This window comes from Humulus lupulus, chromosome X, assembly GCF_963169125.1.
Source record: "Humulus lupulus chromosome X, drHumLupu1.1, whole genome shotgun sequence".
NCBI lineage: Eukaryota > Viridiplantae > Streptophyta > Magnoliopsida > Rosales > Cannabaceae > Humulus > Humulus lupulus.
The window spans coordinates 156,578,882-156,595,419 of NC_084802.1; the positions used below are offsets into that span (position 1 = coordinate 156,578,882).

At 39.1% G+C, this 16,538-nt stretch overlaps 1 protein-coding gene across 1 annotated transcript; it reads right to left on the bottom strand.

Moving 5' to 3' along the window:
- Nucleotides 1-14,466: 14,466 nt before the first annotated feature.
- Nucleotides 14,467-15,499, bottom strand: LOC133806391 (putative callose synthase 8). Its single transcript, XM_062244500.1, has 4 exons — nucleotides 15,468-15,499; nucleotides 15,105-15,256; nucleotides 14,699-14,805; nucleotides 14,467-14,615 (listed from the first exon to the last, which is right to left on the bottom strand). Exons 2-4 carry the CDS (start codon nucleotides 15,149-15,151, stop codon nucleotides 14,467-14,469), a joined length of 303 nt encoding a protein of 100 aa, XP_062100484.1. The 5' UTR covers nucleotides 15,152-15,256; nucleotides 15,468-15,499.
- Between the last annotated feature and the right edge of the window lie 1,039 nt (nucleotides 15,500-16,538).

Here is a 16,538-nt window from a genome sequence, read left to right on the forward strand (position 1 = left end):
CAGAAAAATAGAGATATGCCTAAGTGAAGAGAATGTGAATCACTTTTCCTCAGCGAAGTCTATCCATCCTTAAAGCCAAATTACCCTTTTGCCCCTGAAACCTATCCTTAACTCTTAAGTAACCCCAAGGGAAATTTAGTCATTTACCAAATCCCGTTAAATCCCCGAGTGATCCTATAAATCTCCGTTTAATCCCAACATAAATGAAGCATTACTAAATTACTACCCACTACTCAATAATTCTCGAACACATTAAAATATCCCCAAAATACCCCTAAGCCCCTCTCGAGCCGGTATTTGACGTCGTTGTGACTTTCTAGCTAATCGGCTCCCTACGACCATCTCGAATCGTACAACACAGATATATCTCAAATATATCACAAATATTACATTCATGCCCTCAACGGGCTAAAATGACAAACATGCCCCTAATAACCAAACGAGGACCACATGCATATTTAATTCACCTAAACATGCATTTCTAATCACATATTCATTAAATTCACACATTGTAATAATAAATCACTTATTGCCTTCCAGGCACGCTAATCAAGGCCCCAAGCCTTATTAGCAAATTTGGGCCGCTACAATGTTTATTTCCGATTATGTGGCGAGAACACCCACTGTCAAAGTAGCACTGGTCACTGTTACAAGCCAGTAGAGAAGTATGAACCACAAGAGCCTTAGTATGAGCATTCATCGGTCTCCATTATTTTCTTCCAACAAGAGAGACTTGAGGCTTATCTTTTGAGATTTTTATAAGACGAGACAAGTAAAAATTCAACTTGTAACATCTTTGATGAATATGATCATGTTTTCCACAGAAATGGCATATAGGAATAAATTTTTTGTGGCTAGAGATTTTGTAGGAGTAGCAAGATGTGAAGGGAAAATGGGAGGCACTTCTTGAGATGAACCTGTGAGATCTTTCTTTTTGATAGAAAATGGTTGATTGAAACCAACCCCATGTTTCTCTCTAGCAAACTAACCAATTCCCATCATGTTGTCAAATAAATATTGACCAACAGTGTATGTCTCAATGGTTTTATTAGCATAATCTAGCTTCTCTTGCATTTCTTCTAGAGCAACCCTCTTCTCTTCAATGTCCAAAGTGAGAAAATACCTTTTTCCTAACAAGTTTCTGCTTTCTTCTTCAAGTTCTCCCACTTTAACCTTCAGACTTTTAGCCTTCTTTATCACACTAACCCACTGGTTATACATTTATTCATAGGAAATTTGTTGGTCTAGGTCATCCTCACACTACACACTCCATCTGAGTCAGTTTCTGAACATGGTGTTTCTGATGTAATGCCCCAAATTTCCTAATAAAGTTTAGGACCTTGATTAGGAGGCCGGGAGGGCCATAATTGCTTTATTATGTTATTAAATGATAATATGCATGTTTAGGTGTATTATATATGCATGTGAACCCATTTCTGAGTAATTGGGTGATTTTCATATTTTGGCCATTTCGGGCATATTTGGCATATATGTGATATGAGTGTGGTGCTTTATTATTGTTTGGTTATGCTAGGGTTACTCAGCACAAGACGATCCTAGGAGGTAAGCTAGTGGGAAAGTCACAACGGGATTTAAGCTTGACTTGGAGTAAGTCAACGGGTAATTAGAGCATTACCGGGTTATTGGGTAATGGGAATTAATATTTGGTGATAAATTGGGAGTTAGTAAGATCAGGGGGAAATTCTGGAGGTTTTGACTATAATGTTCTCGGGGGTGTTTTCGGGACCCCGAGCATTAGGATTTGGTTTAGGCTACTTAAGCTTGAAGTAACCTTTTAAAATAATAACAAAATGTTCTGTACGTTCTCTCTCCCTCAAAGTTTCCTTTTCGTCTCCCGATTGTGTTTTCAAAGATAACTTGAGTTCTAAGACTCAGATTCAAGCGAGTATCGAGGCATAGCGATCCTAGGGAAGATTAGAAGCTTTTTAGCCGAGGATTTAGTTGGAAACAACTCAATTGGAGGATATTCAAGTTTTAAGTTTTAAGTTTTTAAAGTTTTTAAGCTTGAACTGGACTTTGTGTTTTGATGAGTTTTTGTTAGATTTGAAGCTTGGATTTTATGGTTTTGGATCATGGGGATGTTTGGGAACTTTGATTTGATGATTTGGTAATGTTTAGGCATGATTTTGGAGGCTTTGAGATGTTGAAAATCGTGTTTGGGGATGGCTTTGGGTTGGGGGCCGCGACCCTTGCTTCTGGAGTGGCTGGGGGCCGTGGCCTAAGGTACTAGGGCTGCAACCCTTGAGCAGGGTTGAGCCTGTTTGAGTGTTTTGACTTTGGAAACTTGGTTTTAGGCCTCGGGATCATTCCTACTACCCGAATTGGTGGGGTTTGATGTCTTGGAGGCTAGGTTTTGGTTCCTAGATTGGTTTTAGAACTTGAACTCATTGGATCACCATTTGTGGTTGTGACTAGGTTATCACTAGAGGCTTGGTATCAGGATCGTGCTTGTGGCTCATTTATTGGTAACCCGTGCTTGGACCAAAGGTAAGAAAACTGCACCCCATATGTGACAGGCATGGTTATTCTTGATGCATGTTGGATGTTTAAATGTAAACATTGATAGCATATTGAATGCTTAGCAATCTTGCTCATTTGCATATGGTTATTATTAAGGCATGCTGGATGACTGAGTGTGATGCATGTGATGCCTGAGAAACATGTGATTAGGGCATGCCATGAATATTGATTGTGAGATTGATCAAAGCTTGAGTCTCTGTGTTTGTGCATGATCATAATTATGCTAACAACTGTTAAGTAAGCATGCTGAATGCCCTACGTTTGAATATTCGACATATGACATATGTTTGGTAGCATTGCTTACTTGTGCATGGTACTGACTCATTAGTCAGAATTGGCAAAGGTGCCAGTATCAACTGTGAAGCTGTGACTCATTAAGTCAAGTTCGGCAGTGGTGCTGGGCACTGGTCACACAGTGCTGACTCATAAGTCAGGACGGCCTTAGCGTGTTCAACGCAAGCCAACAAAGATTAGATCTAATCAACATCTGCATTACATGACTCATAAGAGCGTTAATGCCAGACCGACCTCAAGTTTGATGAAAAATAAAAGCGCTTGTGTGACTTACCCATCAGTCTCTCATCTGTTTAAGCTAGTGACTACCCATGAGTCACTCATCTGTTTAGAGCCATTGCAGGAAAGCCCAGGTAACAATTTTGTTACACGGCTATGAGCACCGAGCCCCATAGTGACTTGCTTGTCAGTCACTCAGTATGGTTAACAGAACCTCAAAGTGATATTCACTCATCTGTACAGAGCTATAAGCTCTGTATGATCATTTTGGTCAGCATATGCATGGCTTTGGGTGCTGAGCCCCGTAGTGACTTGTTTGTTGGTCACTCGGTATGGTTTACCAGAACCTCAAGTGTCGAAACACTCACCTGATTAGGATAGACTTGATAGTCATCCAATCAGAAGGGCAGGATTTCTTATCCTGGATACCCCAGAATTGTTTATACCTATTTGCATGCTTGAATAAAGCTATGTTTGCTAGGCATGCCAGATATGATTTGTTATCATGATCTGACTGTTCATGAGGATATTGAGTTTTCTTGCTGGGCTTCAGCTCATGGGTGCTATGTGGTGCAGGTAAAGGCAAAAGAAAGCTGGACCATCCTTGAGTTGGAGAGCTTAGGTGACGATGTGTACATGTGCAGCTGCTCGACCGCCACAACCAAGGTTTGAAGGGGAGGAACTAGGGTTTAACCCTGTTTTGCCGCTTAGATCGGCTGGTTGTAAATATTTTGTTGTAATAAACCTCCAAATTATATTTTTGGGATCCCAGTGTATACAGTAGATGTTCTAGTGAAACGTTATATCATAACTAAAATTTTTAATCCCTAAACCTCTAATCATACTTAGTTACATGTTTATGGCCAAATGACTCAATTAGCAAGTTTAGCACTGTTTGCTATGTGCACCGTAATGGTCCCTAGAGTTGGGGCGTTACATCTGATGTCTTAACAATAAAAGCAACAAAGTTTTCTTCCAAATCTGAACTATCCTCTTCTACAGCCTTTTGATCCTCTTCACTGTCACTCCATGTTGTTGCCAGAGCTCTTCCCTTTTTCTTCAAAGTGTTTGCACATTCAACATGTATATGCCCGAAGCCTTCACACTCACGACATTGAATACCCTTTAGATTTCTCTTTTCTCCCATATGAGTAGTCTTTCGAGGAAAATTGGGTGGTTTTCTTGAGTTTTCTCCTCTGAAATCATTGCTGCCTTTTTCATATTATTCCTTAGAAACTTAGCATAATTATTGGTAAGCAGTGCAACCTTCTCCTCATATAAATTCCCAAGAGAGTCTCCCACAAAAATATTTACGATAACTTTGTGAGATAAAGCAACTCCACTAGAAACCTTTTTTTCTTTCTTTTCTTTGGATCACATTTTCATAGTGAGTTCATAGTTTTGCAATGATCCAGTTAGCTCATCCAAATCAAGGGTATCAACATCATGGCATTCCTCAATCAAAGTAACTTTTGACTTGAACTTCCTAGGGAAAGCTCCGAGCACCTTCCTTACAAGCTTGGAGTCCGAATAACTTTCACCTAGAGCAAACGATTCACTAGTAATATCACATATTCTAGCATGAAACTCAGTGATAGATTCATCATCTCTCTTAGTTAAATTTTCAAATTCAGTAGTGAGAGATCTCAATCTAGATTTTTTGACATTTTTCGTTCCTTCATTTTTAGTTTGCAACTTATCCCACACGTCCTTGGCTATTTCAAAATTTGCTATAGCCTTCATTGTACTCACAGAAACTGCATTAAATATAGCATGAACTCATTTAGAGTTCCAATTAGCCTTTTCAATTTCAGTCGTAGTCCATTTCGACATGGGCTTTTGTTTAGTGTCCTCACCATCCTTGATAGTAGGTGGAGTCCAGCCGTCAGCACGACACTCCAAACACGCTCATCCATAGCTTTGAGAAAAGCTCTCATTCGAGCTTTCCAACAAGCATAGTTTGTTCCATCAAGCATGGGGGGTCTAGTAGTAGACTCGCCTTCCTTGAAGCAATCCATCAATGCAAACACAGCAGCAAAAAAAAAAAAGATTATGCAGAACATAGAAGCAAAATTAACACACACACGCAACCCCTAAGGAACCAACCCACACGATAACTAGAGTAGAAGCAAATAAACTAACTAAAGACAAGCAAGAATGAATACACAAGCTCTGGTACCAATTGAAAGTTAGTTAACTACTGCTAGTCAATTACCCAATCAATTTATCAAATTAAAAACATATTTGAATCAAGACTAAGTGCAAGAATAATAGAAATGACACAATCATTTTTACATGGTTCAGCCATGAATTCTCACAACCTACTCCATGGGACCTAGTCCAGAGGTGAAGTAAATCCACTAAAATAATAAGAGTTATTACAAATGAAAACAACAAAAACACAAATTAAAACTCCCATCTAATTTGGTTTACAAACAACAAACAACTCCCTATCTTTTGAAAGGCTTCAAGCAACCATCCTCCCACTAGTTTTATACGTTGTCGGACTCCCTCCAGCTAGGACTCAAGCTCTCCATGAGACTTAGCTTCAAATCCCTTCAAGCTTCACACAAAAAATGTAAGATCAATGCTAAGAAATCACCAAAACGCCATGGGCAATGAACAATGAAGCATCAAATGCTTCAAACCTTTTTCAGAGAATGTTTCTTGGAGAAGACACTTTTTAGATGCTATAAAAGTTAAGGGAAACACGAACTAAATGAATATATATGCTAGGGCTAAAAATAGAAAAGCCAGCTAAGCAAGTCATGTGCTGAAATAGAAATCACATACTGGGCTTTCAGTGTTATAACATGAAAACAATATTTAAACATGAAAAATAATGCACGACAAAAATAACACTTACACTAATAATGGATATCGGGACTCAGCTTCGAGAAGTCTTTTACATACGTAGTACACTGGTTTTGTAACGACCCAAAATCACTAATGTAGCTTAAGGGCCTTGATTAGTGTGCCGGGAGGGCATAATTGGTTTATGTGTGAATTTATTGATTTACTGCATGATTATATGATAAGCATGATTGCATGATTATATGAATGTAAATGTGGTTAAATGTTGTATCTGTGAGAACCACATTATTATGTGGGTAAATCTGCAGCGTGCGACTTGAGGCGATCCTAAGGAGCTAGTTGGCGGGAAGTCACAACGGGGGCTTAATGTTTGACTTTGGTCAAGTCAGGGGTGTTTCAGGAATCGAGTGGTTATTAGACTATCAAGTTATGGAAATAAATATATGGAGATATATTTGAGGTTAGGAAGCTTAAGCGAGAATTTTGGGGAAATTTACCATTTTTCCCTCGGGGGAGTTTCCGGTACCCCGAGCCTTGGGATTAGCTTAATCACTTAAGGATAGAATTAAGAGGCTTTAGAAAGCTGTAGAAAAAATTAGACCAATACTTTCCTCTTCCTCTCTTTCTCTCTCAAAGGAAAAAAAAAAGAAACACTGAACCTAGAAATTGTAGCTGAAATTTTGAGGATTGAAGCTGGGAATTAAAGGATTACCTCAAAGGTTAATTGAGGATTTAATCAGGGACTAAGGTAAGGATTGAATCCCACTCTCTGTTGTTGAAATTCTATGATTTTGGTTGTGTTCTAAGTGGTTTTTGGGTTTTGGATTTGAAGATTAAATTGAAGCTAGAACCTTTGAAGTTAGCCCATAAATCTTTTGGAGGATTAATTCTGCAGTTAAGGCAAGCTCAAATTTATGGTTTAATGGCTAAATTTTGGTGTTTCCATGGCTGGTTTCTGTGTTCTTAAGTTAATAAGTTTCAGAGATTGAAATAGATTTTTGATGGGTTTCGAATCTAGGTTTCAGCTGGGTTATGTTGTTTGAATTTTGTGGGAAGTCTTTGGGTAATTGAATTGTGGGGTTGGGGTATTTTTGGAGGAGTTTGAGTGAGGTTTGAGAGTAAAAAATGGAGGTTTTTCTGGGCACGAAGGGTTGGGGTGCGGCTCTGTTCTAGAGCACTGCGGCCCTACGAAGCAAAGGAGTCAGGGAGGCTCGGCCAAAGGGGAGCGCTGCGGTGCCACAGGGCAGGGTCGCGATGCGTGTCTGCCTACTGAGGGGATTGGGTTCTATTTTAGGGGCGGGTCGCGGATAGGTTTCGAGGGCCGCAACTCTTAGGTGTATTCTTGATCTTTTGGGGATCTTAAGCGCGGGAACCTAACCTAGGGTGCTCGAGATCGACTCCACCACCGTGTTTGGTGGAATTCGATGTCCCGGAAGCTAGCATTGTACCCGGAAACCTTTATTTGAATATTAATGGAATCCGTTACCTTGGTTGTGACTAGGTGTTAAGCTAGGGCTCAAGAAGCTGATCGTACTCGAGAGTCGACACTCGTAGTTAGTGAATGTGGAAATTAAAGGTAAGAAAACTGCACCCGGTTGTGTATTTGTAATGGGACTAAGGGTTCCCTAATATGTATGCTTTGAAAGGATGGTATTATGCCATGTAAATAGTAAACCAATGGCCTAAGAGTGCCAAGGTTACACTAGCGCACAGGGCGCGACTCGGTCACTAGTAGCTGAGGACAACTTATTATACACTAAGCTCGTTTTAAGCGGGCCAGAGTCAGTGGGGTAAACCGAGGGTGCGGCCTAAGTTGTCGGCCCTAATTATCATGTGACTTGATTGTTATTAACGTTTAGTTACATCTCTGTTTCTGAATACGTGCTATGTAATTAATATGAGTGTTAAGTGTTTGATCATGCTTTAAGGGTTACTCATCTGTTAATGTTGTTTGTGATGAATATCATGTTTTCTTGCTGGGCCTTGGCTTACGGGTGCTACGTGGTGCAGATAAAGGCAAGGGAAAACTTGACCAGCCCTGACTTGGAGAGCTCTGTGAGCTGAATGTACAAGACCAGCTGCTCAGCCTCCACGGTTGAGGGGAATACAGGAACAGGGTTGCCCGAAATGTCTGTTTTGCCTTAGAATGGCTAATAGTTGTTTAAACCTTGGAAATTTTGTAAATTTATTTTCGAACATTGTTCCTTTTTGGGATCCCATGTATAAAATGTTATGTTATATAAAATGTACACTTTAGAGACCAAACCCTTTTAACCCTAGTTCATCAGTGGTTTTAGTATCAAGTTTTAACTAAATGACTTGATTAGCAAGTCCTGCACCTTTATAAACACACAGTGTAGCGATCTTGGCTATCCAGGGCGTTACAACTTGGTATCAGAGCATCCTAGGTTTAAGGGTTCCTGAAGACCGACTGGACATGTACATTCCCTGCTAGGGACAAGCTCAATTCAGGGTTTGGTAATGAGTATATGTGCATATATGCTTGTATGTCTGGAATGAATTATGAATGTTATTATTTATTGAATCAATAGGAAGCATGAGATACTAATAGGGCCTAGCCCTTGACTGCTGTATGAAAATATTGAGGCATGCTTATTAGCATTGTCGTGCATGTAGGTGAATATTTGAATGACTAACTGTATACTGTGCATGGATGAATGCTTTTATCTTGGCTGTCATGTGGTAATGTTGGGGCATGCTTATCGGCAGCCAGTGCATATGGATGAATGCCTATATTTTGAATGTTTGTGATTGGTTATGTTCCTTTGATGGATTTTGGAGAAGCTTCTACCTTGTCATCATTGTCTGATTGCCGAGTCGTTGATTGCAGATTGACTTTGATAGCGATGCATCCAAGAAAATCTACGCGACTAGCTGGTAATAGGTTTGGAACTGGGGATGATGACCAGGGCCAGATTCCTCCGCCAGTCCCTGAGAACTAGCAGCAACTCATGGCAGACATGCAAGCTCGATTACAGAGCCAAGATGAGCAAATTCGTCTACTGCGACAGCAGGCTCCATCAGGGAGCGCTGCCCCTATTGTACCACCTGCAGTGGTACAAGTTGTACAGTCTGGGGAGGTTGGGAACAGGTGGGAGCCATTATATGAGTGGTTCAGGAAGCAGCAACCTCCAATCTTTGTGGGGGGACCTGATCCATTGAAGGCCGAGTAATGGCTGACTATGATTACTACTATTCTGGATTTTATGAGAGTAGAAGGGCATGACAGAGTTGCCTGTGCCACGTATATGTTGAGAGAGGATGCCCGCGTCTGGTGGAAGGTGGCACCACAGACTAGGGATGTGACTGCTTTGAGTTGGGAAGGCTTCAAAGACTTGTTTAGCCAGAAATACTACAATGTTGTTGTGAGGGCAGCAAAAGTTAATGAGTTTGTGGGTTTGGTGGTGGGCAATATGACTGTTACTCAGTATGCCCTAAAATTTGATAGTCTTGCAAAGTTTGCACCAGATCTTGTGCCTACTAATGCTGCTAGGCAGGATAGATTCATCAGGGGGCTTAATGCTATGATAGCCCGGGATGTTAGGATTACAACAGTACCTGAAGGAACAACTTATGCCCAGGCCGTTCAGAAGGCTCTTACTGCTAAGGAAGCAGAGAATAAGATTCGAAGGGAAAGTGCGGTGAGGCACGAGGGCCGCAGAGTGGTGCCTCCTTATTCAGGGACAGGTAGGGGCAGAGGCCCCAGTGACTTCAAGAGAAAGACTCCTGACACTTCGACCGCTGCTGGTTCTGATAGGAGGGGTCGGGGTGGTCAGGGTGGCGGCGAGGCATGGCGGACTTATCCAGAATGCCCGAGGTGTAGAAGACGTCACTTGGGCGAATGTTGGGCCAAAGCTTGTTTTGTGTGCGGAACAATGGGGCATCTCAGGAAAGACTGCTCAGCATTGAAGAAAGGTGAAGCAGGAAAGGTGGATAGCTTGACTTGAGCTCGAGTATTCACTTTGACATAGGCAGAGGCCGAGGCTAGTCCCTCGGTAGTGACACGTTAGCTTTCTAGCGCTGCACTACAAGAAAAAATGCTTTTAATAACACCAAAAATGTGTTATCAAAACATACCATAACACTTTTTGATGTGTTAAGATCGACTATGTTATCATAAGTGAGGGTACTTTACATAACACTTTATCATTGTTATACAGATGTGTTATTATACTGTCAACGATAACACACTTTCTGTGTTATTTTAATAAATAGATAAGTATTTAATTATATTATTTATATTCGATTATATAACACATTTCAATACTTATAAATTTGTGTTATACTACACTTGTAACGACCCAAATTTGCTAATAAGGCTTAAGGGCCTTGATTAGTGTGCCTGAAGGGTATAATGAGAATTATGTGTGGTTTTAATGATTAAGATGCATGATTATGATTTAAAGCATGTTATATGATTATTTGAATATTTGAGATGTATGAATATGTGTATTAGTATGCATGTAGGCCCTGATTAGGTTAGAGGGGCATAATCATAATTTTGGCCATTATGGGCATAACTGCTTTGATATATGTGATAATTGTCGAGACCACATTATTATGTGGATGTATCTGTGATCTGTGACTCGAGACGATCCTAGTGAGCAAAGTAGCAAAAAGTCATGGCGGGGATTTATACCCGGCTCGGGGTGAGCTTAGGGGTATAAATGGGAATTTAGGGAATATACTAGAGTTTATCTTGACATTGAGGAATGTTATTGGTGATTAATTAGGTATCGGGAGTTAAGCGGGAAATATTAGAGACACTCGAGGAGTTAGCGGGAATTGGGATAAAATGACTAGAATGCCCTTAAGTTGATTAAAGGGTTAGGAATAAAGGGGAGGGCATTAGGGTCATTTGGCTTTCTCAAGATGGAATTACTGAGACTTTATGTTAGTGGGAAGTGTAGAGAAGTGTAGAAGTCTGAAAGAGAGAAAAGAAGAAAAAGGAAGGAAAAAGAAAGGGAGAAAAACAGAGAGAATTTCCTAAGGTCGGTTTAAGCTTCCTTCATCAATTTCTTGAGGATTTCTGGAGCAAAGCTCAGAGGAGAGCTGGGATGAACTAAGCATCAAGGATTCTAAGCTAGGTTTGGGGAATTGGCAGAGGTTTAGCAAGGATTCATCAACACTTGAGGTAAATTCTGTAAGCTCCTTCAGTTCTGGTTTTGGTATTTGGCAAAGATATCTAAGTTGTGTTGATGGGGAATTCTAGGAAAGTTGGAGCCAAGGGTTGAGGAGAAGCAAGCCAAGGAAGTCTAGAGGCACCTTGAGGTCGAAATTCCACCAAAGGTATAAATTCTAAGCTCTAACTTTGATGTTCAACTGGTTTCTGCTGAGTTTCATTGTCTAGAAGTGGCTATGGTGAATTTTGAGTTTGGGGATGCATGTGCTTGAGTTCTAGGTATTTGGGGTGCTTGGGATGAGTGGAGTATGGTCATAAGGTTGTTTTTGAGTTTGGGAAAGATTTGGAGGAGTTTTGGTTGAGGTTGGTTCGAGGAAATCGCAAGAGGGAAAAGCTGGTGTTAGCATGTCTGTGACTAGCGCTACAACGCTAGCCTTTGGGCGCTGTAGCGCTAGGCCAAGCTTGCTGATGGGGTTTTGCTTCTGTTTGTAGCGCTGTAGCGCCCTCCCATGAGCGCTGTAGCGCTACCCTATTTTCTGAAGGGGATTTTAGGGTTGTTTGCAAGGATTTTTGACCTAGGGTTTGGGGTTTGATTCCACCACCTTGTTTGGTGGAACTAGGACTTCCCGGGGGCTCGGGATTGACCCCGAGGCTAGGTTTTGTACTTGAGGATTGATGATGACTTTGGCCCGTGGTTGTATTTAGGTGAGCGCTAGGGCTTGAGGGGGGATCGTGCTCAAGGAGTCGAGGGATCAAAGCTAGTGAATTGAAAGGTAAGAAAATTGCACCCTGTTATATGTTTGTGATGGGACTAAGTGCTCCCGATATTTGTATCGTGTCAATGATGGTATTGTGCCATGGGACATGTAAAAGCGGCCTAAGGGCGCCGTACACTATATTTGCGCACAGGGCGCGACTTGGCCACTGGTAGCCGAGGACAACTTAATATTCACTGAGCTCGGAGTCAGTGGGATAACGTGGACCGGAGTCAGTGGGATAACGGAGGGAGCAGCCTGAGAGCGCTAGCCCTAGTTATCATTTGTACAGTGATGTATGATATGAGTTGATAAGTTTAGCATGTTGAATACTTGTTTATACTGAATGATTATATGGCTGAGATTATGTGATGCAGTATGGGATGTTGATTTGTCTGTTGATTGCTTATGCTCTGTTGTTGTGTTTTCTTGCTGGGCCTTGGCTCACGGGTGCTACGTGGTGCAGGTAAAGGCAAGGGCAAGTTGGACCAATCCTAAGGTGGAGAGCTGCGGGGTTAAATGTACATAGCCAGCTGTTCGATCGCCATGGTCGAGGAGTGGGTCAGGACAGGGATTGCCTAATTGTCTGTTTTGCCTTAATATGGCATGATATTGTATATAAACCTTGTGTCTTTTGTAAACAGTCTTTAAACTTAATATTTTTGGGATCCCGTGTAGACAGATGATGCTTCTTAATGAAAATGTGGCTTTTGAGACCAAAACATTTTAACCCTAGTTCCTTTATAGTTTCAGTAACACGATTTTAATTAAATGACTTGATTAGCAAGTCTGGCACTTTATAAACACACAGTGTAACGGTCTTGGCTATCCAGGGCGTTACAACACTTTAGTATAACACATTTTTTTTATTATACTACACTTTAGTACAACACATTTTTTGTGTTATACTACGCTTTAGTATAACACATTATTTGTGTTATATAATGAGGTTTGCATAACAAAATTCTTTACATAAAAAGTGTTATTGTAATAGATATTATAACACAATTTTCGTATTATTTTAATATTTAGATAAGTTTAAATTCTCATTATATATTCATTTATATAACACTAATTTATTCTATTATATTTTAATTTTTCTATATAATTAAAATTAGCTTTCTAATATATACTAGCATCATCAAATGAACTTGATTTTCAAATAACAAAAAGAAAAAACATTCAACATTGTATTAGCAATCCACAAATTAGTTTAAAACATTCAACATTGTCATCAACAACAAAATGTTCTTTAAGTATTCAAGTAGTCTTAAATATTCAACATATTGAAAAGTTACTACTTTCAGCACAAAATATTCTATAGCTGCCCAACACAAAGCCTTCAAAATTAAGTATCATTTTCTATTTCGCTTGTCACATTCGCAAAATAAACAAAGAAATATTTTATTGTTATTATCTAGCATCACAAATTACTTCAAGAAAAATGCTATAGAAATTATTTCCAAGAGAGGACACCACATAAAAAATAATGAATTCACAATATTTTGATCCTAAATTATTATAAATTCACTCTTTATCAACATAACTCAAGAAAAATTAAAATTTAAGCATGTCATGCTGTTGAAAACATCTTCTCCAATATAAAATATCATCCAACAATGCCTACATGAAGCATCATCTTAAGTCCAGCCATTCAGAAAGGAAAGTAGATATAGCATGGTGTTGTGTCTATCAAGAAATCAAAATGATCTATTTTTATTGCTTAAACCGATTAAAGTTCCAACTGCAGCTTTTAAAGCAAAAATAAACAAGAACTCGACATCCGATGACACGCGTTATATGCAAGTACCAAAAGACTTTGGAGGAAAACAGGATATCAAACCTTATGATCTGTCATTGTGAAAAAATAAATAATGAGGAACTAATTGCTACTATTTATAGAACTTAAGGACTTGATAGCTTTTTTTCAAGGGCTGAATTGTCAAACATTAAGAAACTCATTATGCATTTAGAGTGATTAAGAAAACTTTGCCAAAACGAAACAAAAACAGATGCAGTGTCATTTGTTCTTGGCTGCTTTTACAACAGTACTAAGACATTGTGCACCACACACACAAATAATCATAGCAGAGAATAGTGATTATTAGTAGGGTCCTATTGAATATATTTCAGTTAACTGTTAAAAGAGCAAAGAAAATGATGTCGTGGTGGATATGAAAACTGAGAATAATAAGAAGAAAAATATATTCTTCAATGCTTGAAGCTTTGAACTATGAACTTATAATGTCTCTTGTGTGGTGTTTCTTGAATCTATGAGATAAAATGAGAATTCATAACCAAACAAAATCTAAAATGCCTTATCAAAATGTTTGACAAACACAAATCTTTAGTTAAGAAGAGGAAGGAAATTAGTATGTAAAACTATTACCTTTTTCATCAGTCTCTTTTTTCCATGTGTCTACCAAAGTGAACAATGAGCAGCTTCCCTTTCCTTTATCTAACCATCTATTTCGCTTGAATTAATTCACAAATGGGTGAGAAATACAGTTTTTTCCTGCTATGATAACCATTAACAACCATAAAATCTGCGTTATTGAAAATAATTAGCTTGGCAACAAGAAAATGAAGAAATAGTAGTGAAAGTAATGTAGCACTTTCTTGTAGTTATTGAAAACCATTTCAAGCAATAGTGGTGAAAGTAAACCATGTTACATTAAGGAAAGTAACATCTAATCACATTTATGTCTCATATTCTATTCCATTACCTGTTCGGCTTAGAGTTTGGCCCCGGAAAGAGGCCCAACTTCTAAGTTCTTCTTCCTTGTCTTCAGCTTTCAACGCTTCCAAACTTGCACATTCCATCCGTTCCAAAAAGTTTTTCCATTCATCTGAAAGAAATAAATTTACATGTTATGAGTGTGTTCAAGTTAAAAAAATAAAATATATTGAAAAGTCTCAGCTTTGTAGTTACCTGGAAATATCTCTTGCATGTAAAATATAATCGAAACCTCTCGCTGACTAGAATGAAGCTCTTTCCTTGAAAAGTTTATATCTTCCATGTAATGGGGAGTAAGAACACTGTGTAAATGAGAATTTTATGGACTAGTTATAACTTGTTAGAAGCAGATCAATAATGTAGATTATTATTAGATTCAGAATTTCCACTTCCTGTAACTGATCATATGTTATATTTCATTACTTCAGCTCTATTTCCCCTTGTGTTATTTCAGCTCAAGCTTTAAGTATAACTAATTACTCAATATTGTTATATCTTCATTTTTCTTAGGTTGTCACACTTGCATAGTTTAGACACATTAGAATAAAAAAAATAATACTCAAAGGCCAGAAAAATAATACTCAAAAGCAAGAAATATCACCTGAACGACAGCATATTTTGCACTCTGGGAGCAGTGGGCATATTCATGAATAGGGAAGTAGAAAAGAATGATATGCGCCGGCGAGCATCTATGTTAGTAGGTACATCCAGTGCACCATTTTTGACAGTAAGCAGCAAAATAAGACGCCCGATCTACTGTGGAAAAGTTTGGTTACTAACATGTGTAATTTCGACACACAATTGCAAGTGTCTGTGGCTGTGTTTTATGTGTTTAATTATTTGTTTGTCTTTGCTTAAGTTTAAACTCATCCTATACTTTGGATCAGTTACTCTGACTAGTTGTAATGAACAAGGTACTATAAAGAAGTGGAAGGCAGACAGTGAATGCTACAAGTTTCATCACCTGCTCTTCCAATGGTGCATTGTCTGGCAAGGGAAACTAGATGGACATCTCACCGGCGTTATGCCACCTCTCGTTATGTGAAATATCCTGTCAAATACATCTGGATGTCCATAGTGGAATCGTACCCTGAATGTCACATTCAAAAGATGGGAATGAGAATTGGAATGAAAGACATAAATTAGATATGGTTTGTTTGTAAGGCCAAGTCAAAAGTTAATATGATAGTCTAAACAACAACTTTTAATATTGCTATGGTTGTATTTTATTCCATTCCAATAGTCTCCTATGAATATCAGTCAACTTCAAAAGAGTTTTGTTTATGCTCCTATAAACTTGTTAGTACATGGTTTTAACTAAATGACTTGATTAGCAAGACCTGCACCTTTATAAATACACAGTGTAGCGATCTTGGCTATCTAGGGCGTTACAGGTTTCTATGCCCGATTCTCCTCACAAACTAACACAGCGCTAGTCGCATTTTCTATCACAGCCAGATATAGGATCAAAGATTCTCCAGATGCCAGTTTCGATAGTATGGAAGGTTCAGCTAGGTGAGCTTTCTGGTCGTGAAACGCCTGTTCCCATTCTTCGATCCTCTCAAACTTTTTGTTTCCTCTGGGGAAGTTGTAATATGGGAGAGACTTGTTAGTGGATTTTGAAACGAAGCGATTTAGGGCAGCCACTTTTTCAGTGAAAATCTATACTTCCTTATGCAACCTAGGCGAAGACATTTCCAATAACGATTTGATTTTCTCTGGATTCACCTCTATCCCCCTTGTGTTGACGATAAACCCCAGCAACTTTCCTGACGAGACTCCAAAAGTGCACTTCTGTGGATTTAACTTCATGTCATACCTCCTTAGTACGCCAAAACTGTAATGCCCTGGTTAGCCAAGACCATTACACTGTGTATTTTAAATAGTGCTCGACTCACTAAACGTGTCATTTGGCCATAACCGTGTAACTAAACATGATTCACTATTGAGGGTTAAAAATTTCGGTCAAAAGGGATATATATTTCATTAAAACATTAAGTTGTACATGAGATCCCATGATAAACGTTTTCATAGT